The following is a 25,000-nucleotide window of genomic DNA, read 5'->3' as shown; positions in this document are numbered from 1 at the left end:
CATTTCATTCTAGTTTTATGGTCCAATTTAGTTTAATTAAGTAACGATATGTTTGTTATGCTTGTATATAAATACAACACGTGCATGTGTGTGTGTGTGTGTGTGTGTATGTGTCAGTGTGTGCGTGTGTTTGTGTGTTTGTGTCAGTGTGTGTGTGTCAGTGTCAGTGTGTGCGTGTGTGTATGTGTCAGTGTGTGTCAGTGTCAGTGTGTCTGTGTGTCAGTGTATTGGAAGGCAAAGGTCAAACGTTGAACGTATTCATGATGGCGGGATGATTGCGACGGTAACTGAGTAATGGTATTGATAGAGTTAATGGGAGTTTTCGTGTAGGTGATTTTAGGTTTAATGACGGGTAGTTTTTCGTCATCATTACTGACTGACGCCTTTGTTAACCAGGCTGATTGTCAGTGTGTCGATACTGAGGAGACCAGGTTAATCATGAGGTTACAGCAGCTCGAAATAAAAGCTTGAATTCTGAGGCTTTCATTCCACCCAAAGACATCTTCGTATTTCGAAGTCCCAAGAACAAGGCTTATTTAGTGTCACTGCATTGTCTTCTTGCGACACGCGAATGCACGTCCGACGAGCGAGCTTTCGTGTTACTTTCGAGAATGTTCCAGGCCCTTCGAGTGTTTTCCTCGGAACGTTTCCTTCGACTGACTCCGAATTAGGAGGGTTTTCAGGACTTTCAAACAAGTCCAGATAACTTATGAATTCAGTTCAAACTCGAGCCGGCCCCTCCTCCCCACCCTCCTCCCACCCCCTCCCCCCTCGCCGCCTCGTCCGCTAGGACTGTGGAACCGAGGAAAGATAATTTCAAAAGTAAACTCTTTTAATTATATCTGGGAATGTGGATTACGACTGTGTTTGGACTCTTGAGTGCTGGCATGTGCGTGTGAGTGTGTGCGTGTGTGTGTGTCTGTGTGTGTGCGTGCGTGCGTGAGTGTGCGTGTGCATGCGTGCTCTTGTGCGTGCATATACGTATGTGTTATATGCGCGTTTAAGTGTGTGTGAGATAGAGAAACAGACATCTGTGCAACGTTTTATTCATCCTCCAAGCTGTTCCAGTGCCAACTATTGCCTGTATCTTGCTCCCGTTTATGTCTTTGAACTCTGCTGTCTTCTTTTACGGATTTTATTAGAATTATCCAACGAGATCGCCGGTGTTTTAAACCCGAGGTCGTGTCTTACTCATGTACCTCGTGTTGAGGCCGGGGAGATCTGTCAGGATTGATGTACTTGTTTTTTTGTTGTTGTTTTTTTCATTCCGGGATGGATTCTTTAAACAAAAAAGCCACTTGACTACGGAGTAATGAAGGCTGAGAGACTTAAAAGAAGAGAGAGAGAAGGGAAGAAATTAAAAAGGGAAGGAAGGAGGGAAGGATGAAAAAAAGACCCTCACCTTTTGAGTTAAGAATAGAAGAAGAGGGGACGTGAGTAGAAAGGGGGGGGGGAGAGGGGCAGCTGTTAACAGGGGCGGAGGAGAAAAAATAATGATGATAAGAAGAAGAAGAAAAAGTGGAAATAAAAGGAGAGGGGAAGAAAGAGGAGGAGAAAGAGAAGAAGTAGAAGTAAAAGAATAAGAAGACGACGAGATGGGGAAGAAGTGGGGACGAAGGAAGAAGAAAAAAGAGGAGGCGGAGGAGGAGAAAGCTGGCACCCACTTGTCATCACTTTCGGAGCCCGTTTGAAGGAGGGCGGCGCCAGAGAAGGAACGAAGGAGCGAAGGGCCTGTGTTATGGTACCGGTCCCTAAGGCCAGAGGGTAGTGGTCGGGTGGGCGACCGTCAGACCTCGTTGCTGTTGTGAAGGAACGAGGTGTGTGTGTGTGTGCCTGTGCTTGCGTGTGTGTGTGTGTGTGTGTGTTTGTGTGCGCGCGCGTGTAGCTTATTCTGTCAACTGAGAATAGTTGAAGGCTTTTAGAGGGTAGATTTTTTAAAAATATCTTCCTTACTCTTTTGATGTTTGATATTTATATTCTCTCTATTTACGGGGATTGATGTGGTGCTCGCGGAGTTGGCAGATCGAAGGGAAAGGGGGGGGGGAGGGATTTGCGTGCCTACGCTCTCTCTCTCTCTCTCTCTCTCTCTCTCTCTCTCTCTCTCTCTCTCTCTCTCTCTCTCTCTCTCTCTCTCTCTCTCTCTCTCTCTCTCTCTCTCTCTCTCTCCCTCTCTCTCTCTCTCTCTCCCTCCCTCCCTCCCCCTCCCCCTCTTCCTCTCCCTCTCCTTCCCTCTCCCCCTCCCCCTCCCTCTCCTTCCCTCCCCCCCTCTCCCTCTCGGCCGTGTACCTGAGCCTGTCCGCATGCTTGGGGGAAGGGGAGGGGAGGGGAGGGGAGGGGAGGGGGAGCATAAGGGTTGACGAACTGATAATGCATGCAAGCAGGATTCTGGGTTTGGTATTTTAGGAGGAAGTTATCGAGCTCTGTTTTCAGGCATGCAGGTTCTTTATTCAAGATTGCAATGCGAAGGAGAGGCAATGGGTGAGTGAGGTTGAATTGCGTCGAGCGGTTCTCACTGAATATTTTTCTCTTCATTAGAGATGGATTGTCAGCCGCCTTGTGGGAAGAACCGTTATAGTGAATGAGGAAATATTCCGTTAATGCCGATAAAGAATGATAATAGTGATGTTGATGATAGTAATGATGATGGCAATGATAATAGCAAGAATTGGGATAATGATAACAAGGATAATGATAATGATAACAGTAGTAAATATAAGCCTAGCCATAATGACAACGTACGTGACAATGATAATAGTGATAATAATTGTGATGATGGTTAATGAAAATTCTCGGAAATGTAGGAATCAGATTTCTTTTATGCCCCCCCCCCCACCACTACCGTTTCACCAACCCACATTACGTAATGTGGATTAAGATGATGACCTTCGGCCTCACGTCAGCGGCGAGGCGCGTGAAGCGAGGGGGCGCGGGCCGGACTCACGCCTTCGCTCCGGTCCAGATTCCTTTTCTTTCGATCTCTGCCTCCGAGGGAATCGTTGATATCCATTTCTGCTTAGATTGTGTTTTTTCTTTTCTACTTTGTTACTTCGATTTTTACATTTCTTCTCGTTTTTTTTCTTTCTTCTTTCTTTCTTTTTTTCTTTTTTCTTTCTTTCTTTCTTTCTTTCTTTATTCGCGTCGGTGTTGGGATGGGTGTTAGTGGCGAAGATAAAGCTGAGAGTAAATGGGCCTTGGTGATCTGTCGCGCTGACACGTCGGGTTGGACCTTTGAGAGAGAGGGCGAGAGAGAGAGAGAGAGAGAGAGAGAGAGAGAGAGAGAGAGAGAGAGAGAGAGAGTTCAAATAAATGAACAAATAAATAGATATAAAAACGGTGATAATTACAATAATAGTAATAATGATAATAATAATCGAATGTGTCTATTACATCCATATGTCAAAATATTTGTACCATATAATTCTGAGGTCGCATGACATGATAAACTTGCATGCAGAGGCTGGGGGGGGGGTGCTTCAGCTGTCGGGGAAATTCCCCTCTTAACTACATTCCAAACAGCTGTTCGCACACATGTGAGGCAGGTGTTTGGCCCTGCTGTGTCCTCCAGAGCATCTGGGTTATCAGTGCTGGTCGCCGCTAAGAGGAGATGTACATGACAGTACGCCTATGGAAATTAAGAAGGCATCTTTTCTCACATGAATAATTCGATGTAAAAGGGTTAAATTGCAAGTCATTTGCACTCGACGTGTTCTGGCCTCAAATGATAGTTGGCCGGGGCGCGCACCAAGAAACCCGGTGAACGACCCCTGGACCTTGAAGCCCCGGCGCCTCGCAGGCAGGGACTCTTCACATGACTTCAGTTTTCTAATGAAATCATCGCAGGCCATTCATGTACTCCCTTTTTAAGGCGGTGCAGATTGGACCGCGACTTAATTCCCTTTTACTGTGTTTTGCGTGTTGGTGGATGGGTGATGTGCACAAGGAGGTTTACACGTACAATACGTACATGAAAGTCCACATGTACACAAGAAGGTTCACACGTACATGAAAGTCCACATGTACACAAGAAGGTCTACATGCACTTAAGGTAGATGAGTGTACAGGAAGGTCCAGCAGCACACACAAGAGGTGGGAACGAGCCTCGTACAACTCTACACGTTGGCACCAATATTAGTAGTGGCAATAGACGTGTGTGTGTGTGTGTGTGTGTGTGTGTGTGTGTGTGTGTGTGTGTGTGTGTGTGTGTGTGTATGTGTGGGCAGTCCGAGTTGAGTGGCCGCGCCCGAGTTACCTCCGCTAGCTAGGGTAACGGTGTGACCTACTGCCCTCCACACGCCCTCCCTCCCTCCCTCCCTCCCACCCCTACCCCTCTCTCTCCCTCTCTCCGTGCATGCCCGCCTCCTTCTAACTCTTTTTCTCTTCCTCCTTCCTTTGTCCGTCCGCCGTTCGGTCTTCCCCTTCACCTCCCTTTTTCTTGCTGTTTTCTTGCCCACCGACGGAGCGGCAGTGGAGGAGGGGAGGGGCTGGGAGGGGGAGGGGGAGGGGAGGGGGAGGGGAACGTGTGGGATCCAACGCTGGAATATTCCACCGCCCGCTTAGAGAGAGAGAGAGAGAGAGAGAGAGAGAGAGAGAGGGAGAAGGAGAGGGAGAGGGAGAGGCGGAGAGGGAGAGGCGGAGAGGGAGCCCTGCGACGGTCACCCTTATTCGCCCGAGTTCTGTGCTCTCTGGACGTTGGGGTCGCTCGCCCTTACCTTCTTCTACCCTCTATCCTTCCCCTTCCCATATACCTTTCCCTTCCTTTCCTCTCCCCCATCCCCCTTCCACTTCCCCCTTTATCCAATCCATCTCTTCACCTATGACGTTTTTCTCATTCCTTCATGCACATTGGTTAACCTATTTTTTTTTCTCTCTCCTCTCTCTCCTCTCTCTCTCTCTCTCTCTCTCTCTCTCTCTCTCTCTCTCTCTCTCTCTCTCTCTCTCTCTCTCTCTCTCTCTCTCTCTCTCTCTCTCTCTCTCTCTCTCCATAATTTTATCCACCCATCTTTCCTTCGAAACCTCCACCTACCTTGTTTCTCTTTTCTTCCGTCTCTCCCTTTCACCTTCACCTCTCTCCCCTCACCCTCACCCTCTCTCCTCTTTTTTCAGCTCATAAGCCCTCCTCTCTTCGCTCTTCCCCCTTCTCCCTTCCATATTTTTCCTCTTAACTCTCCCTCTCCTCCATTACCCTCCTTTAATTCTCTCTCCTAGCTTTCCCTCTATCTTTATCTCCCGCTTCCTCTTCTTCCCCTTCTTCCTTCTCTCTTCTCCCTTCTCCCTCCTCCATCCTCCATCTCTGTTCTTCTCCCTTCCCCCTTCCACCTCTCACCCCTTCTCCATCTCTCCTCTTTTTTCCCCCTATCATCTCTTTCACCCCTCCTCCATCTCTCTCCTCCTCCTTTCCCCCTTCCACCTCTCACCCCTCCTCCATCTCTCTCCTCCTCCTTTCCCCCTTCCACCCCTCCTCCCTCCTCCATCTCACCCCTCCTCCTATCTCCCTTCCTCTACCTCTTTCACTTTTACCCCTCCTCCGTCTCTCTCCTCCTCCTTTCCCCCTTCCACCCCTCCTCCCTCCTCCATCTCACCCCTCCTCCTATCTCCCTTCCTCTACCTCTTTCACTTTTACCCCTCCTCCGTCTCTCTCCTCCTCCTTTCCCCCTTCCACCCCTCCTCCCTCCTCCATCTCACCCCTCCTCCTATCTCCCTTCCTCTACCTCTTTCACTTTTACCCCTCCTCCGTCTCTCTTCTTCTCCCTTCCCCCTTATTCTCCGAGTCCCACGCCCCAGCATCTCGGCGCCCTATCACGCTTTGCCACACTCCACCGCCCTCATCACAGTCTATCGGTCCTACGTTTCCCACAATTCATCAAGCCCTTTCTAGCTCCTCACGTTCCTCCCCGCTCGCTCCTTAGAAAAAAAAAAAAAAAAAAAAAAACTGCACATTGCCTCCGGTTCTGCGTTTTTCGCGCGTGAGTTTCAGTTTTAGGTGTGTATTTTGTTGTCGTTGATTTGTTTGGTTTCTCTTACTTTATCGCTATTTCCTCCACCTCATCTTCCTTTCGAGCTTTTCCTCCTCTTCCGCCTCATTATCACATTTTCCCCCCCTTTCCCTCCCATTTCCATTTTTTTAAACTTCACTCCCCAGTCTTCTGTGTCAATATTAGCATCCTCTCCACCCCGCCCAGTCCTCCAGCAAGCACTTCTCCCCTCCAACAACAGCTGTCGGCGTCTGGCCCGGCTGCTCAGCACCATCTATTATTTGTCAGGAAATAACAAACCCGTGGTGGAACAGGGAGGCGCCTCTCTTGCTATTGCTCTTGCTGCTTCTCTCTCTCTCTCTTTTATTGTCCATCTCTGTCCCTCTCTGTCTCTCTTTCTCCATCTCTGTCTCCACTCTCTTGCTCTGCTTTTCTCTCTCTCTCTCTCTCTCTCTCTCTCTCTCTCTCTCTCTCTCTCTCTCTCTCTCTCCATATCTGTTTCCTCTCTCTCCATCTCTCCCTCCCCTCCCTCCCTCCCTCCCTCCCTTCCCCTCTTCTTCTCCCTGTCCTCTCTTTCCCTTCCTCCCTCTCTCCTTCCCTCCTTCCTTCCCTCTCTCCTTCCCTCCCTCTCCCTCCTTCCCTCCTTCCTTCCCTCTCTCCTTCCCTCCCTCTCTCTCCTTCCCTCCCTCTCCCTCCTTCCCTCCTTCCTTCCCTCCTTCCTTCCCTCCCTCCTTCCCTCACTCACTCAACCCTTCTCCCCTCCTTCATGCGTCCCTCATTGCTCAAGCTTCCCCTCTCCTCGCCCCTCGAACCCTCTCACCTGTATCGCCCCCTTCGACCTCCAATTACCTAATCGTGGCGGCAGTTAACGAGTCCACATCAAAGGAGGATTGCCAAGTTGCCAGATTGAGAGTGGGATTACGTAGGTCATTTCATAAGGCGCCTCGTGGGACTGGCGGAGGGGGAGGGGGAGGGGGGAGGGGGAAGGGAGGGGTTTCTGCGCTCTCAGACTTTGATGGAGGGACGGGGGAAGGGGATGGGGATAGCAAACGATCTCCTTTTCTTTTCATATTTTATTCTATTTTATTTCATCTCTCTCTCTCTCTCTCTCTCTCTCTCTCGCTTTCTCTCTTTGTGTGTGTGTGTGTGTGTGTCTGTCTGTCTGTCTGTCTGTCTGTTTGAGAATATAGATATAGATACAGAATTCGCAGTTATACATCTTTTTCTCCTCAACCCTTCCCTATTCCTACTCAGCTTACCTTTCCATGAAAAAGCCAGCACGGTAAACTCGAACAGCCCTGTTATGCAGCAAAATTCACCCGTGAAACACTAAACTGTCACTCGCATTGTGTGCAAGTGTGCAAGGGATCGCGACCGAGATGACGCGGTCCCTTCGCCGCCGTAAATAGAGCCAAGATGTTGGGTGCCGTCGAGGTGTGACGTGTTGCAGAAGCTCGCGTGTTGGTTAGTGTGATTGCCGAGGGTGAGATGATGCTGAGACCTCTCCGACGACCTGTTCTTCATCTCTTTATTCCGATGGGATGGCTGTGCGTTGGGAAATGGGGTTGGAGTTTTGAAGGTGGGGTTCGGGGTAAGGCTAATAGAGTGAGGGAGGGATTGATGGCGTGCTTAGATCTGCTGTTTAAAAGAGACCTGATTGCATCGTTCAGGGTGGAAGGTTATTGTTTTACTAAGACGAGATAAAAAAAAGAGAACATTGCCTTTTGTGTATGTGTGTGTGTGTGAATCACCCTTGAAATTTTACTGCTGTTTTTTTTTTTTCTCCACGAGATAGTGTGTCAGTCTGACGTTTTGGAATTAACGGGATAATTTTATTTTCAGTGTGACTGACCGATTAGAATGGCTCTCTTTTCGAAAAGCTGCTGTAAGGCTTTACTTTCCGGGTTCATGGTAAACAAGTTTCTTCGTACACCTTCGGCATTTGCACCTGGCTTGGTTCGTGTTTCTCTCGATCGCGTGGCTCTCTCTTTTTAAAGGTTTCTCGCACATACGTATGCATACATACAAACACAACACCTACAACTTTCACTCTCACACCCACTCGGTCTCTATCTGAGCGAGAGTGACTGCATTTGACGAGAACGCTTTTTAAGAAAGTGAAGCACTTCAACGAAGCGGAAAATAGCGGCGCGTTTGAGTGAGCGAAGCTGGTCCGTCTACTCCCCTCCATTCGACGAGACCGAACGCAAGCGGAGAAGACCCCGAGTGGCGGCGCCTCCGTGATGGGCCGTGAGAAAGGCCGTGGCGTCCTCGAAGGTCAAAATAAAGCAGAGCAATAGTATTTGTAGGTCTTCCCACCTGTTGTGTACGTGTGCGTGTGTGTGTGTGTTTGTAGGTATGTATGTGTTTGTGTGTGCTTGTTTGCTTGTTTGTTTTGAAGGTTGTGCGGAGGAGCCTAACGACAGAGCTGGTTGATGGCTGTCTCTCTGCCTTCAGAGTGTTTCTGTGTCACGATACCGGCGACACTGGCTGTTGCCCAAGTTAGGTTGATCGATTTTTTTTCTTCTGCTGCTCCCGTGTCTAAGGATCTTGCGCTAGAAACACCAGCGGAGTGAACTCAGAAGGATGTGCTTTGATGAGACTGTCTGACTAATGGTGAGGCTTTTTTTGTTCTCTGATTGTGTGTTTAGTTGTGAGAGAGAATGATGAAAGAATGGAAAGAAAAAGATGACTAACAGCCTGGCAAGGAAGAAGTACTACATCGTGTATCACTGGCGCCAGGTGTTCGTTCATCTCGGCGCCAACCGTGACGCCGCCAACATTCCGAACCCCCTACACGATACCCCTTCATGTTGAGGCATAACGTGACGGAAAGGTGACGTTCTGAGAACAGGTGTGTGTGTACGAGGGGGTAGGGGGGGTGGGGTACGTGACGTTAGTCGAGATGCTGTCCATCCAGAAGCTTTAGAAATATTGTATGTTTTATCTTGTTAACTTTGTCAACCAGACAGTGATTCGTTTTACAAAGCATTCCTGCGTGAGCTAGACGTAGCTTTGGCTACATTAAGTACAAGTTTCATGGAGCACCGGAACGGAAGGCTATTTTATCCCGGGGACTAGATCTTTACAAATTCTGCTCCACCCTCAGGGGTATTGGGCCAGCGACACCCTCTGTATTCATTATGGGCCTAATATCCTCTTTCTGGATACTTCTAGCCAGGTTAACCTCTCGTATGAGGTATTACTCTATTAATCAGAAATTCATTCATTGTGTGTGTGCGCGTGTGCGTGTTTACGTATCTAAATTTTACCACCAATTACCAGATTTATCGTAGAAATGCTGACACGGGCGCCCATGCGTGTACGTGTCCGCAGGCGAGACCGGGAGACGTGGCCAATGAGGAGTGGGTCGGCGGATATTTTTGCGTAACCCATTTGGAGGCTGGTTGTGTGTCAAGCAGACTTCCTCGTGCTAGGGCGTTGCTGCCAGCCGCAGCCCTCGCTTGCACCATCACACCGACTTCACTATGCAATGTAGTGCGCCTGTGTGAGTTTCCGTGACTGAATGTCAGTCTCGTAATGCTCACTTTCAGAAAAAAGGGAGGAAGGAGGAGGAGGAAAATCTAGCTGCGGGTAGTTTCTATGTCACTACATCAGATGCTGCCTTATGTATTAAATATCCACTAAGTAACTCTAATAATGGGTAACAATAAATGGTCAAGCTTTCCGTCTAAATCAGATGTTTACGGAACGAAAAATGAAAGTAATTGTGATAACGGGTAAAGCGGCTAAACAAATGATTCAAAATGCTGAATCATTGTTTCCAGATGTATGTACCAGCCGATATATAAAAACACCAAACTTCTAGGTTGCCGCCACCATAAATTCGGGGCATGTGTGGACTGTGTGTGCTGGCGACGTCTGTTGCGGATATTTATATCCGTATTTTTTTTTCCATTCACGATTCCGTAACGGATGCACGCGTCATTTCTCTGTATTTTTATATATGCTCATAGCAGGGTATTATATGGTGTAAAATATTTGGTTTAATTCCTGCTTGATCTTATAGAGTAAAACTAACAATTGTTATTTAGTTGGGTCCATTTCAGCTGCATTGTTGAATTGTTAATGTACTATTGCAAATAGTGTTCCAAATAATAATTATTATAATAGTGTATAATACTTTGTGCCTATGATGTGTGGGGCCCCTCTTTCAAACGCCTATTTCATTATGTTGAATTTAAGAGAATTATTTTTTTTGTTTTTTCTTCTTTTCAGACGGTGAAGGCTCCAAGTTCCGCTTCAACTTCTTCCGGGGATTTTGGCGAAGGAAACAGTACTCCTTCGACAATAAAGTGTAGTTTGGTGACCCTAGTGATGTAGCTGCAGCGTTACCTTCTCCCTGACTCAAGTCAACTATACAAGTGTAATCTGCCATAGAACAGCCAAATACTCATCAAAATATAAGGCCATTCGGACAGATTTAGCTAGTTATTTAAGGTGTATAGTCTGTTGGTAACCCCTCACCTCGGGGTCAATATGTAGGGTTTGGTTTAACATCTTAACCAAGGCTGACAGTGCAGTTGCGGATCGCCAGGTATAAATGTTTGTCGAGACCGCTTAGGTGGGCCTCTTACAATGTATATAGCTAATGGTAAGTTATAATGTACATTATATATAGGGGACAGGGTTTTTTTTCTCCGGAGTCCAAATCCTGTCCAGTAATTTTGGGGGCGACTGGTCAGTTGAGAATCCATCCTCAAATTATTCACGAAAAGTCAAATTTCCATGAAGCTAGATTAAGTAGTAAGCTAATATCCATTTTCTTTATAACCTTAAACCATCAAAAAATAAAAATAAACTAGGTTGTATAGATCTATTGCTTGTAAGCTGTGTGTTGTCAGATCCAGAAAGGTCGCCGGTCGTATAAGCCTCATTCAGCGGCTGTGTTATGCTTCGATGTCGGCAGCCATTGTCCCATTATAGTGCAGTCTACATTCTCATGAAGCACCCCCCCCTTCCCTCCCGCAAGCAGGAAACACTGTCCAAGGCAACAGTTTGTATTAACATAGCCTGTAATTGTAGTTACAGTCTTCACACCCCACACTACCTTGTAGCTAACACACGTCTACCAAAGGGAATTTGAAATAGACTTCAGTTCATTTCCATTAATAATATTCACACTATATATAATCGAGAGAACAAAATGGTTGTATATCAGAAGCATCAACCTTAATGCAAATGAACTGTAGTGTATGGTTGGGTTTCCAAGCGAGTGTAGACATGTGAATAGGTAACAAGTTCTGGCAATGGAGACGATAAGAGAGAGATCGTCCTTCCGTCGCCTCAGAATGCGCCGGGCTCAGGTTCACTTGGCACATAATTCACAACCAGTCCCCTCCTACACACACACGCAAGGCAGTTCCGCTTGGTTGTATTGACGTGTCAGTCCTCCACAACCGAGATACTGCAGGGGCCTTCGTAACGTAATTGATTTGTTCAATTGTCAAATTTCTGGTTACACAAGGGGTTTGTACTTTTAGAGTCCATTTATCAAATATTTGTGGGATTTATAGATGTATATTGTAAATAAAAGTTTTTATTTAACCATTTAGCATTATATATAGTGAAAAAAAGGTTTTATTACTTGACAAAACTAACCATTTTATTCCACATTCCGGTAAGCTCATCGCTACATGTACATATCTACAGTCTTGGTAGCGTGTAATTGTTGTGGATGTGGTATAATCTTTGCTAACACGGCCACCTTTATTTGTAACCAAGAAAATGTTTAATTTGCAACTGTCAGTGTATCAAGACAACTGTCCTTGAATGTCAAGCCACGTCTAACTTAATTTTAACCTTGATGGCATAAGTAAAATCTTAGTGTTAAGGTCCGAGACCATCTACCATGCTTTGTAAGATCTGAAACCTTATTGGCAAATGCTTATTGGTGTAGTGAGTGCCTGAGCAGTGTTGAAATTCGCCATCTCATCTCACCGCTTGCAACATCTTGCTCATGATGGTATCAAGTCAAAGAATGGGTGGCAGCAAAGACTTCATTGTACTTAAAACTTTCCCGCTACATTGTTTTGTAAGTCGAATTGTCTAATGCATTTTTATTAACCTGTAAAACACTTGGCAAAATAAACATTACAATAATTGGTGTTTTTTATTCTTTCTTCGAGCGAGACGTTCTCTCCATATTAAAGACCTAAATATTTATGAAATACAGGCGCACTGCAATTATTCCTGCTTATCATCATTAATTATTATAGGCTCTAGATTAACAGGCTTTGCGTTCCACCCTTACAGTTTGTACGTCCTGCTATCTTGTAATTTTACAAAATTAAGTTGTAATTTCTCCTTACCCCACAATTTGACCAAACTGACAAAGCCAAAATCTATAGATTCTCTCCATCTACAAAACTAGCATGCACTGTCTACTACCAGTTCAGATTAAAATCCAATTAATAATTTATTACATCTACCCCAATGTCTATTACTAAGGTGAAAAAAACAATGACGTTGGATGCAAGTGACTTTCACAAAGGAAGCCAGCCTAGCTACAAGGTGCACTGGATCCACTGGCATGCTTGGGAAAATGGTTTACAAAAAGAAAATTAGCCAGTTATGTGCACCTTAACCAAGGGATATATAAAAATATAATGTTATTAAGTAGTGTTTATTGGGGGGGGAATGGAAGCTGTACAATACTGAGCGTCCGCAGTAGAACTACTGACGCGGCAGAACACCAAGCCTGGGCACATGGGCCAATTTTGTGCCTCCAAGAATTGCAGTGCCAACCCTGAGTGGGTGACACTACACTGGAACCTTAACAGTTAAAAAATTGTGACCAGCGATTCTGAACCAGAGATGTGTTTTGAACAGGAAAATGAGCTGCGTTGAACCAATCACCTCGGGTTCATAATCGCCGATCTCTCGTGAATCCATGACAGGGATCCCCCCAAACTTTTTTCAAAATTCAAGTTCAAAATTCCCCCCATCCCCAAAAAAGCACGGGGTTCAAAGAAAAAATTATTCCCCGTAATCATAATCAAAAAGAAAAATTGGCATTATAACAAAACTTATTCAAGACTGAGCAATTGCGCAGTAATAGTAATTAGGACCCAATATTCAGTTACAGGCTAGAGTAGGTTTTCATACAAGAAAATATAGTTCGTTGGATATCAACATAAAAGATACCAGTTGAGATAAGGAATGCTTATTCCATTTAATAGTTTCCATTTACAGCTGTTGGGTACAGGAAACTTTAAATTTCATTTAGGAACAAATTTAATATAAAAATAATAAAACAAATTCAACACTGGGATCAGTGGCTAGCAGAGACTAGACACTCACACAAGTATGTTGGAGTGTGGGAGTCGAGGATGAGGAAAATACCGAGACGGAGGCAAGACTGAAAAAAGGTAATTTGTTAGAGGTAGGTTCTGAAGATGAAAGCAGAGGAAGACAAAATTATCAGGAGGATTATAAGGACAAGGGTATCAGATCATCCCTCTCCCTACCACTAAATGCTCGCAAATATACACAGGCTAGCCACTTCACTAATAGTTGCAAAAAACCATCAGCTGCAAACCATCACTTATATAAGAGTGCAAGTTAATTCACAAAAAGCTGCAATAATAAAATGTCCATGGAAAAAAATTTATTATACAAAGGTGTTTTTTTTTTTAAACGCGAAAGTATATTCATTTCATAGAACCCTTTCCGACGTCAAATACATTACATACATACATAAACACTGGTGTGACAGCCAAGCCCTTCCTAAATTGTTGCTGGTATTATCCAAAGAAAAACAAAAAATACATGGGTTTCCACTTTTTTTCATATTTTATTTTTTATTTTTTTCTGATTGAGTAGCCAAGTTTATCAAGATGGAACACATGTCTGGTTCAAGTCACCGTCAAAAATCCACTGGTCAACACTGGTTTATCACATGTCACCCACTGCCATGAAGCTCCAATGAAGATAGTGATATTCAGGAAGTCTTCATTCACTGAAACAAAACGAAAAAATACAAACTAAATATCTAGTAAAATCACACACAAAAAAAACAAATTACTGATTCAAAGCAAGTTCAAATTTACAAATCGAAGAGCACTCTTATTTAATCTCTAAACTACAGCAGGACTTTTACTCCACACAAAACAAAATGACCAAGTGCTACAAATCACAGAACCGCAATTAAAAAGCTTACCTCAATAAGTCATGGAGATAAGGTAATCCCCTAGTGACTCTACAATAGAAGCCACCTGAGGGGGCTGAATTGGGTCCTCGAACAAGGCTATCAGGACTGCTTGCAACGTCTTCATGCAGTGCATTCCTGCCTTCCCTTTCTTGCATCGGATTACCTAGAAAATAACGAGAGAGAAAAAAAGGTGTTAATTCATTTGTCACAAATGTAAATAAAGTTTGGTCTTTCATACAAGTTTTTAAGCTAGCGTCATGCAGGGGCTCATTCCATCCACTTACATATAAAGCTATGTAATTACAACAACAATGCGCATTTTCAGACATTGTTATTGAAATTCAGTATAGATATTTATTCAAATTAATAATGTCCTTTATACATAATTTCCCCCGCTACATAAAATAATTCTTTAAAACCCTAAAATACCGACAAACATTACCCATGGATAACAACTTTAGTGCATTTAATTGGCAAGGTCATACATTCCCATCAAATAATTCCTGAGTAAAAATGCCCATCTTCTAAACGATACTAGGAAAGGAATGGAACCTAAGTCACAACAGATCCAAAATTTTCCTAACTTATGATTCATCTGTACACAAATAACTATGCAAACCCCCCCCCCCCCCCCCCACACACACACACATGCATGCATATGCATATGCATCTACACAAACATACAGGTGCGCGCGCATGCATCCACACCCCTCACGCACGCATGCACACACGTGTATTATGCGGCCCCCCCCCCCCATGTATCCATGCATCAACAGACATAAGTGCAGTCAGTCAGTCACAGCCAAACACGCTTGCATGCATCTATACACAATCTACACAGGCACACAGGTATGCATAGATGCATCTACAAATACTACATGCACAGCCCCCCTCCCCCCCACACACAAAAAATTTATGTACACTCATACTATGAAAAACCACATGAATGCATCTACACACCTATACTATCTGCACAAGCATATACACTTGCATGTACATATACATGTTCAAAGGTACACCCAAGTAAATAAAAACAATGTACACGAGTATATTTCAGTTAATGTATAAATAAACGCGTGTCTGTATATACAAGTTTAAGTGTATACTTCTAATGAACATAAATACAACTTCTGTATTTAATTAGGAATAAAGAAATTCTGTGCCTAGTTGACAGTACTTTAGACATTTTATGGTTTGTGGCTCAAATATGAAATGCATCAACTACATTGGCATATCTCGATTGTGAAAAAACTACTTTTTATACTTAGACAGCCTATAAATACATCTACTTTCATTGTACATCTACTAAAAAAAAAAGTTTAAATTCAATTCAACATGTGCAAAAGTTAACTTTAGTCAACTGCAAAGGAGAGTATTATTACATAATTACATGAATGATAAATAACTAGTTTTATGAACAGCATCATTCATGACAATATTGATTTACTGGGTTTCCTTTACAACCAAATACTAAAGTAATTTTGTTTACAAGAATCAAGAAAAACATTTCACAAGTCTAAACCTATAGCTTGTTCAAAAATTAATAAATTTGAGCACAAAATGGTAAATGGGCTACATGTGTGCTATTTAACTGAAATATCTTTGAAGCTTTCTACAAATTAGATCTTTTAACTTGATATGTCAATTCATGCTGCTCTGATCTAGTGTCATACATAAATATTAACTAAAACTTGACACAAACAGTCATGGATTCCATTGATAGCATATCAAGCCATAAACACCTATTAACTGGAAGTGGATGCCAAGAAAACCTAGGGTTCTCTACTTTACCTACATCTGGTTCCTGTCTATATCCTAGTACAATACTACATGATGGATGCCACAGGCAACTAGCTTTATCTTTCTATTCCATGCAGATGATTAATTACTGTATTAAGCAGTACTGAACAACTATTCTTTTAACTTGAACATTGTGGAAAAAATAAAGATCCTGTAAGAATGAAAAAGCAAACTTATACTCAAGTATTCATAGTACGTGAATGTGAATATAGCACATTTTTTCATTCATTCAACATACAGGGGAGTGAAAGGGGATAGATAATGAAGAAAGAATGTGTGGGGAGTTTGGTGAATGGAGAGAGAGAGGATGAGGGAAAGGGTAGAGAAAAAGGGTTAAGAAAATATCAAAGGGTTACACCAAACAAGGACAAGTGGTTTGACCCCCTATCCCAAACAATAAATAATAAGGAGGCTACTCTAAAATGGGGGCACTACAGATGGGGGAGGAGTCCTATTCAAACCCCTATAACCCTAAAGAAATCGGTCCCATCCGTTGGTATTGGAAAAGGACACTAACTGTTCCCTTATTTCATATTAATGCAATTACATTAATTTTGATCCTTGTGAATTTAAAACAAATCTGCAAAACTTTGTTAGCAGTTCAAAGGAGCAATTAGAATATAGTACATTTTGCCATGATAAGTCTTATCCTGTGAGCAAAATTGTTTAATGAAACAAATAGGCTTTCATATAAACTCAAATTTTGTCTTGTGACATGGCTAATAAATGCTTGCAGCAGGACAAATTATGTAATGGTGGTTAAGTATTAGTTCAGAGAATCCAAAGCAATTTATGAAGCAATTCATGAGAATTTTCACTTATGAACACCATCAAGAAACACTGCAAAAGCTTGTTACTGCTCTGGTGTGCATCTGCTTTCATATAAAACATCTCACTTAAGCATGTCCAAAGGTGATGCATGAATTTGTTTTTAATAGCTTTGGGGGCAGGAACACAAGAGGGGGAAAGGGGGGAGATCAACTTGTTTGCATTTCCATAAGATGAGAAAAATAAGGGCATAGTAGAGGGAGAAAAATAAGGGCATAGTAGAGGGAGAGAACCAGTCACTGGAGAGGAAAATGGGAGAGAAGGAGCAAGAGGAAGCCACAGGAGAGAAAGGACATGAGGGAAGAGAAATAGAGTAAGGGGGAGCTGTAGGAGAGGGGAAAAAAGGGAGAACAAGAAAGACACAGGGGGGGGGGGACGTGAGGGAACCATAGGATACAAAAAGTAGATAAAGATGGAAGTGGCAAGAATTAGCAAGTCACATGAGGAAAATGGGATGTGGGAGAGAAAGTGCAAGCCACAAGTGAAAAGGGAGAGGGGGGGTGGCTGTGCTACAAGAAACCAAAATAGAGGGCAGGGGGGAGAAAGCAAAGCCACATGAGAAAAAAAAAGTTAAAATCTGTTTCAGACAGCAAGGGGAATGAAAGATTGCTGAACATACAACTTAACCTGTGATATTTGTAACAATCTACAGATTCTTCTAACAATCACAGAAATTACTCTTTTACTAACTGACCTGGATTCCTTGATGTAGTATATGGACTATGACATCAAATTTAGCTCAAGAGAAAGTGACAGATGTAGCAATTATTCTAACTGATTTGTTGCAATGTACCATAAACTACAATTCTTTTATTTTAATTTAATTTTCAAAATGCAGAAAAAGGACTACATTCCTCATTGTTTACCTCAAGGTAAGGGGGTAGGAGAGGGGAAGGGGAGGAAAATAGGGAGAAAAGGGAGAGGAAGGAAAAAGGAAGGGAGGGATTCAGGGGGGAAGGAGGGGAGTGAGAGATAAAGGGAAAAGGTGAAAAGGGGAAAAGGGAAGGGAGGGAGGTGAAGGGAAAAGGTGAAAAGGGGAAAAGGGAAGGAAGGGAGGTGAAGGGAAAAGGTGAAAAGGGGAAAAGGGAAGGGAGGGAGGTGAAGGTGAAAAGGTGAAAAGGGGAAAAGGGAAGGGAGGGAGGTGAAGGTGAAAAGGGGAAAAGGGAAGGGAGGGAGGTGAAGGTGAAGGTGAAAAGGGGAAAAGGGAAGGGAGGGAGGTGAAGGTGAAAAGGGGAAAAGGGAAGGGAGGTGAAGGTGAAAAGGGGAAAAGGGAAGGGAGGTGAAGGGAAAAGGAGGGGAGGGAGAGAGCTGAAGGGAAGGGAAATGGGGAAAAGGAGGGGAGGGAGGGAGAGCTGAAGGGAAGGGAAGGGAAATGGGGAAAAGGGAAGGGAGAGAGGTGAAGGGGAAAGGTGAAAAGGGAAGGGAAAAGGGAAAAAAGGGGAAAGGGAGGGAGAGCTGAAGGGAAGGGAAAAGGAGGGGAGGGAGAGAGAGCTGAAGGGAAGGGAAGGGAAATGGGGAAAAGGGAATGGAGGGAGAACTGAAGGGAAGGGAAATGGGGAAAAGGGAAGGGAGGGAGAACTGAAGGGAACAGAAAAAGGGAAGGGAAGGGTGGGAAAAAGGGGAAAGGCAATAAGGGAAGGGAGGGAGAGACGAACGGAACTGAAAAAGGGGAGAGGCAAAAAGGGAAGGGAAGGGTGGCAAAAAAGGGAAGGGAAGGGAGGGAGAGACGAAGGGAACAGAAAAAGGGAAGGGAAGGGTGGCAAAAAGGGAAGAAGAGGGGGAGGGAGAGGTGAAGGGAGAGGTAAAAGGGAAGAAGAGGGGGAGGGAGAGGTGAAGGGAGAGGTAAAAGGGAAGAAGAGGGGGAGGGAGAGGTAAAAGGGAAGAAGAGGGGGAGGGAGAGGTGAAGGGAGAGGTAAAAGGGAAGAAGAGGGGGAGGGAGAGGTGAAGGGAGAGGTAAAAGGGAAGAAGAGGGGGAGGGAGAGGTGAAGGGAGAGGTAAAAGGGAAGAAGAGGGGGAGGGAGAGGTGAAGGGAGAGGTAAAAGGGAAGAAGGGAAGAAGGGAAGAAGAGAGGGAGAGGTGAAGGGAGAGGTAAAAGGGAAGAAGGGAAGAAGAGAGGGAGAGGTGAAGGGAGAGGTAAAAGGGAAGAAGGGAAGAAGAGAGGGAGAGGGGGAGGGAGAGGTAAAAGGGAAGAAGGGAAGAAGGGAAGAAGAGAGGGGGAGGGAGAGGTAAAAGGGAAGAAGGGAAGAAGAGAGGGAGAGGGGGAGGGAGAGGTAAAAGGGAAGAAGGGAAGGGAGAGGGAAGAGGGAAGAGGGAAAAGGGAGAGGGAAGAGGGAAGAGGGAAGAGGGAAAAGGGAAGAAGGGAGGGGGAGGAAAAGGGAAAAGGGAAGAAGGGAGGGGGAGGAAAAGGGAAAAGGGAAGAAGGGAGGGGGAGGAAGAGGGAAAAGGGAAAAGGGAAGAAGGGAGGGGGAGGAAAAGGGAAAAGGGAAGAAGGGAGGGGGAGGGAGAGGGAGAGGGAGAGGGAGGGGGAGGAAGAGGGGAGAAGGGAAAGGGAGGAGAGGGGAAAGGGAAGGGGGGGAGAGGGAAAAGGGGAGGGGGAGGGAGAGGGAAAAGGGGAGGGGGAGGGAGAGGGAAAAGGGGAGGGGGAGGGAGAGGGAAAAGGGGAGGGGGAGGGAGAGGGAAAAGGGGAGGGGGAGGGAGAGGGAAAAGGGGAGGGGGAGGGGGAGGGAAAAGGGGAGGGGGAGGGGGAGGGGAGAGGGAAAAGGGAGGAGAGGGAGGGGAGAGGGAGAAAAGGGGGAGAGGGAAGGGAGATAGAGGGAAAAGGGGAGGGGAGGAGGGAGAGGGAAAAGGGGAGAGGGAGGGAGAGGGAAAAGGGGAGAGGGAGGGAGAGGGGAGAGGGAAAAGGGGAGGGGGAGGGGGAGGGGAGAGGGAAAAGGGAAGAGGGAGAGGGAAGAGGGAAAAGGGAAAGGGAAAGGGGAGGGGGAGGGAGGGAAGGGGAAAAGGGAAAAGGGAAGGGGAGGGGAAAGGGGAAAAGGGAAAAGGGAAAGGGGAGGGGAGGAGGGAGGAGAGGGAGGGGAGGAGGGGGGAGGGGAGAAGGAAAAGGGAAGAAGGGAGGGGGAGGGAGAGGGAGAGGGAAAAGGGGAGGGGGAGGGAGAGGGGAGAGGGAAAAGGGGAGGGGGAGGGAGAGGGGAGAGGGGAGAGGGAAAAGGGGAGGGGGAGGGAGAGGGGAGAGGGAAAAGGGGAGGGGGAGGGAGAGGGGAGAGGGAAAAGGATTAGAGGAAAAAGGGAAGGAAGGAGAGGGTTAGGGAAAAGAATTAGAGGAAAAGGGGAAGGAGAGGGTTAGGGAAAAGGATTAGAGAAAAAGGGGGAAGGAAGAGGGTAGAAAGGTAAAGGGAAATTACAGAAACTTGAGAAGGGAATACCTTCAGAAAGACACACACCCTCATTATCACATACAAACTAAGGATACACGAAACGTGCCCTAAAACGTTAGCCAAGAATGCAACCTTATACTCAATACGTTACTTTATTTAACTTTCATGTCAATATCTTCACTGGATACTTTCACTTCATCACAAATACTGACAAAACTACAAAAAAGATGGTTTCTCTTACCTTCTCGTTGCCAGAGAGGTAGAAGTACTTTTCACCACCCATGTGAACTCCAGTCATTGCAAGGCCTTTCTGATCTTTAAAACTGTTTGCTAACTTTACTAACTCATCCCGGGATGGCTGGAAAAGAAGAAATATGAATGAGAACATCTTAAGTTCAAGAAAAAAAAAAAAAAAAAGCTTAATGATAAAGTCTTTAACTTATAAAATAAAAGGCTTGAGGAAAGTTTACAGTACTGATAACCATTAAACAAGTAATAAAATCAAACCTTTCCTCCAACTTTAGCTTTATAACAGTTATATGGTACAAAAAATAGAAGTAAACACTGGCATGCATTTTTTTTTTTTTTTTTTTTTCAAAAGAAATAAATAAGTGCACTCCATGTCTATAAATCATACTTTCTATACTACCTTTATCTAAAAAGTTTTACTGCAAAACATGCTCAATAAATATCAATATTGAATAAAGTAGCACAATTTAACACTGATTAAAGTTCTGGGAACCAATTTAATGACACTGCATAACCACTGCATAATACTAGATATGTCATACTGATCTTCACCATTTACACTTTCCCAGTATATATGCACACCTAAGAATAAACACTATCCAAGCTGCAGTATTTGTTCATTATCAATTAACAAGGTATTCCAAATTGGTACTTTTATCACTCAGTTCAATGTCTTTCAAAAAAGCATGTTTAAAGACCATGTTTACAAACAAAACTGAAGTGGCAGATGTTTATCTTCCAAGATCAAGCTGAACTAGTAAACTGTAGTACATGGTGAAAATAATTTTCTATAATGAACAATTACACTTAGTCTAATCTAAGTCATATTTTGTGATAAAACAGGAAAACTTGAAGTCCATTTCTGTGCAAGATTAAATGCTAACACCCAACAATGATAATGTTCAAGAAAATCAAAGATTAGAAGTTAACACATTACGTTGCATATCATATGAAAAATAAATATCAACTGATAAGAGAAAAGGCATTTCCACAAATGCTTTCATCCCATTAATACCAATCACATCTACACACTCATTTTTTCCATTGGTATGAACATATGCTCAGAGAATAGTAACACAGCATATGCTACATTAGAGGTCAGTGACGTGAGAGCACAGATAATCTAAATGTGTCAAAATTCAAGGCTTGATGACTAGACCAATACTAAACGTTTACTTCCAATCAAATGTAAATGTATCTCAAACTATTATTAAGGATACAATTTCACAATTACTAGATATACAATCTCTTGCTCTATTTGAGAAATTAACTTTTTAAGGGTTGCCGTCAATTCCAGTTAGGGCAGCTATATTACTTCACTGATTACTAAAACATCCTAGACTCCCCAACTGCATTAGGTTTCACAAACACGATATTGCATGTAACTAAGAGGATCATCCAATGCATAATGCATTATATGGACAGCAATTGTGGTGTGTGCATGGGGTACTCTTTATATGTATAATAGCTATATGTATTTCCCCCAGAACAAGATTACAATCCACACATCTTAACATTTCTATGCATCATAGTGAGGGAGGGTTGCAATTCTCCATTCATGTTCAGCTGTAGAAATTGTTAACATTAAAATAAGCAACAAATTCTTTTACTATATGTATATCAAGATATAGGAGGGGAGGGAGGAGGGAGGGGGGAGGAGGAGGAGGGGGGAGGGAGAGAGAGAGAGAGAGAGAGAGAGAGAGAGAGAGAGAGAGAGAGAGAGAGAGAGAGAGAGAGAGAGAGAGAGAGAGAGAGAGAGGGAGAGAGGGAGAGAGGGAGAGAGGGAGAGAGGGAGGGTATGGGGGGGAATATTTTGACTTCATTTTAAAATATAATCCCTACCCACTAGTCATAAATTCACACAATCTAATGTAAAGTCTTCCCAAACAATTAACAGATCAACTGATGCATGAAAAATTTCTCAACCTAAACAATGATGCAAACGGTCAAGCGTGGCTGCCAGAGTGACGACGCTCCACACTTTCACTTTTCCCCATTTGGCCCACATCCAGCTCAAGTTGCCAAGGTCTCCTCAATATATTCTACTCTCTCCATCTCTATGGGAACACTGGAGGGCTGTCAGAACTCCCAAATAATTAACCTATATGACAAACTTGTATGACAGTTAATATACAGTTGGGTAGAGTATGTATAATAAACTAATTTACAAAAACTACAAACATTTTTTATCATGACTCGTCCCAATTTGAGTCCTTTATATTCCCTATTAAACAACATAGCTAGAAAGTTTACATATTTTCACCTTTTATAAATAACTACTAGTTTCATACTACACTTGCCATGAAGACTACAAGCTTTCCAATCATTTAAGTATCACTAACTTTCTAATCAGTTTACGTACTTCCTGTACTTAAGAGACTAGCAGCAATTCAACTACCAAGGACAAGAGATAAGCAGTAATATAACCATCGAGAATAAACGTCATCCAATACCAAAACTTCCAACATCTCTGATAACACTCCAAATAAATGGTACTTGCTTTGATTTTAAAATACTAGCTCATCCATAATTTTTTTTTCAAATAATTATAGGAAATATAATAAGACATCTATACAACTCCAAATGAGCATAAAGTAGAAATTGTCCAATTCTGTAAATCTCTATATTGGGAGAGGGAGGGAGAGAGGGAGAGAATGAATTAAGAGTACACAAACCACTAAGGTGTATATGATCTGTAGTGTGCTATAGCTTATAATCAAACATTTAAATACAACCCCTGACTAAAGATTATACATTGGAGGGCTCAGGTAAAATGTCCAGCTAGTAGATTTTGGACAGTCTGTAAGCATCCTTGACATTTACCAAGCTTTATCTTGCCAGAATGAACGTAGCAGATTTATTGACCAATGCTGGGGTATCAAAGATAACGGGTTATGGTGATCTAAATAGTCATTTAAGAAGGATGGGAGAGCGTCCTCAGTTCAAGAGTTACCCTGTTCCCTAAGATATAAGTCCTCACTTTGCATCTCATGTCAGCAGAAAATCCAACTATGAATCAGTCTAGTCATGAATATCGAAGTTCAGTTTATATACCTTACTGGTTTTACTAAAATAAACCAGTGAAAACTCTAACCAATCAGATACCACTTTGGAGATAAGTTGGCTTTTGATTGTGGTAAAGACACTTGTGCAGCAGAAATAGCTAAACATTTATCATTACTTTCTAAAATATTTACCCTTCCCATTTGCAAAATAAATCCATTAAGTGAGCGACAGTTCATTAACCTCATTTACATTGTACCATGTGTATATCCAACTAATTTTGTCAATTTTGAAATCAAGTTTATTACCAATGCCACTCAAAATTGATTTTTAATCTTATTCCAAAAAAATTATCCATTAAATAACATCGTTATATTCCCTCAAATGTATAAATATAAAAAGCTCAACAATAAGTCCCATTACCACAGGTCTTTCCAGCATATAACCTTGATATCTAAGAATACATAACCTTGTTCTAGAAGGTTCAACCACCACATGGCACATTTCTGTTCTCTGACACCTGATTTAAAACTGTTCTGGGAAAATGAACAGGGGATATCAGAGCCTAATTTTAACTATAGCAATCTCAATAAACTCAACATCTTTCCCTTCAGTACAAGCTGCAATCACTATAGAAGGGTTTGAAGATATTGCCTGCAAGACCTGTAATATGTCTTACTGTAATTACTCAAGTATTTTTACAATGTGAACACCATTACTTGTGTAAAATATCCATATACACGGGCTAAATATTAAAAAAAAAAAATAATTTTCTGTTCTTTACTCTAATGCATTTTCCTATCCAAACATGTGGCTCCATTTCAAGGCACAAGAAAAACAAAACTCATTTTCCATCTCAAATGCCGCCTGCACACCCATCCACCTCTCCAAGACAGAAAAGAGTACCGCCTAACCATCCGCCATAGGATAGGCCTATAAGCCGGTACAGGTACATTTTCAAGTCGCGTGCTTCTTAGTCTTGAATTCTAGTCGCTCCGTGGTAGTAATTTCCTTGAATACTCGTAAGGAGGAGGGGGGAGAGATGTATTGATTAACTTTAAAGCGCGCTCATTTTCTAGAAAGGACGGGGCCGTTTCTATGGACTGCCAAGCACTTAAAAATAACGCACAGAAAATCAGGAGGGGGGGAGGGGGGAGGGAGGGAAATCACACCATGTATGGAATTTTCAAAAAAATAATCCACTGCATTGCTTGTTGGTAGCGAACGAGGCAAAAGGAAGGACAAATGGAAGAGGGCGAAGAAACGAGAGAGAAATGAGGATAGGTGTGAGGGATGCCTCGGCCACGCCAGCCGGCCTTTGTCTGCCACCCGGCCACATATACTTACGTTTTTCGCTATTTTTCTACGTCTACAACACTTCTACTCATTATCTGGCACACGCTTGGTTAATTTCCTAAGACTAGGAGTGCACAAAACAGAGGACTTAAGAAAGAGGTACAAAAAATCGTCAAAACTAAATCGGAAATGTGACAGGAGAAAGTAAGAACCGGCAAATCTTACTTACATCGATGTTATCACTTTTGGCCCATAATGTGCCATCGTGACCGGCAATAACCGCCTTAGAAACAAAGCCAGAGCCCATC

General features: G+C 43.5%; 2 protein-coding genes across 2 annotated transcripts in view; one reads left to right on the top strand and one right to left on the bottom strand.

Moving 5' to 3' along the window:
• The window catches only part of LOC122265278 (uncharacterized), a 235,428-nt gene extending 222,473 nt beyond the window's left edge, over nucleotides 1-12,955 (top strand). Inside the window, exon 5 of the mRNA XM_086543722.1 lies at nucleotides 10,212-12,955. Within this exon, the coding sequence (XP_086399848.1) occupies nucleotides 10,212-10,294 (83 nt within the window). The 3' untranslated portion in view covers nucleotides 10,295-12,955. The remainder of the gene's footprint in view (nucleotides 1-10,211) is intronic.
• Nucleotides 12,603-25,000, bottom strand: part of chic (profilin chickadee) — a 12,538-nt gene continuing 140 nt past the window's right edge. The window contains exons 1-4 of the mRNA XM_043034490.2: nucleotides 24,922-25,000; nucleotides 20,386-20,502; nucleotides 14,155-14,308; nucleotides 12,603-13,953 (exon numbers count right to left, since the gene is read on the bottom strand). The exon at nucleotides 24,922-25,000 is cut by the window's right edge and continues 140 nt beyond it. Coding sequence (XP_042890424.1) covers nucleotides 14,156-14,308; nucleotides 20,386-20,502; nucleotides 24,922-25,000 — 349 coding nt within the window. The 3' untranslated portion in view covers nucleotides 12,603-13,953; nucleotide 14,155. The remainder of the gene's footprint in view (nucleotides 13,954-14,154; nucleotides 14,309-20,385; nucleotides 20,503-24,921) is intronic.

This window comes from Penaeus japonicus, unplaced genomic scaffold (genome assembly GCF_977035675.1).
Source record: "Penaeus japonicus unplaced genomic scaffold, GWHDUDI00000001_assembly GWHDUDI00000014, whole genome shotgun sequence".
In the NCBI taxonomy this organism is placed as follows: Eukaryota; Metazoa; Arthropoda; class Malacostraca; order Decapoda; family Penaeidae; genus Penaeus; species Penaeus japonicus.
This window is presented reverse-complemented; position numbering and strand designations above follow the sequence as displayed.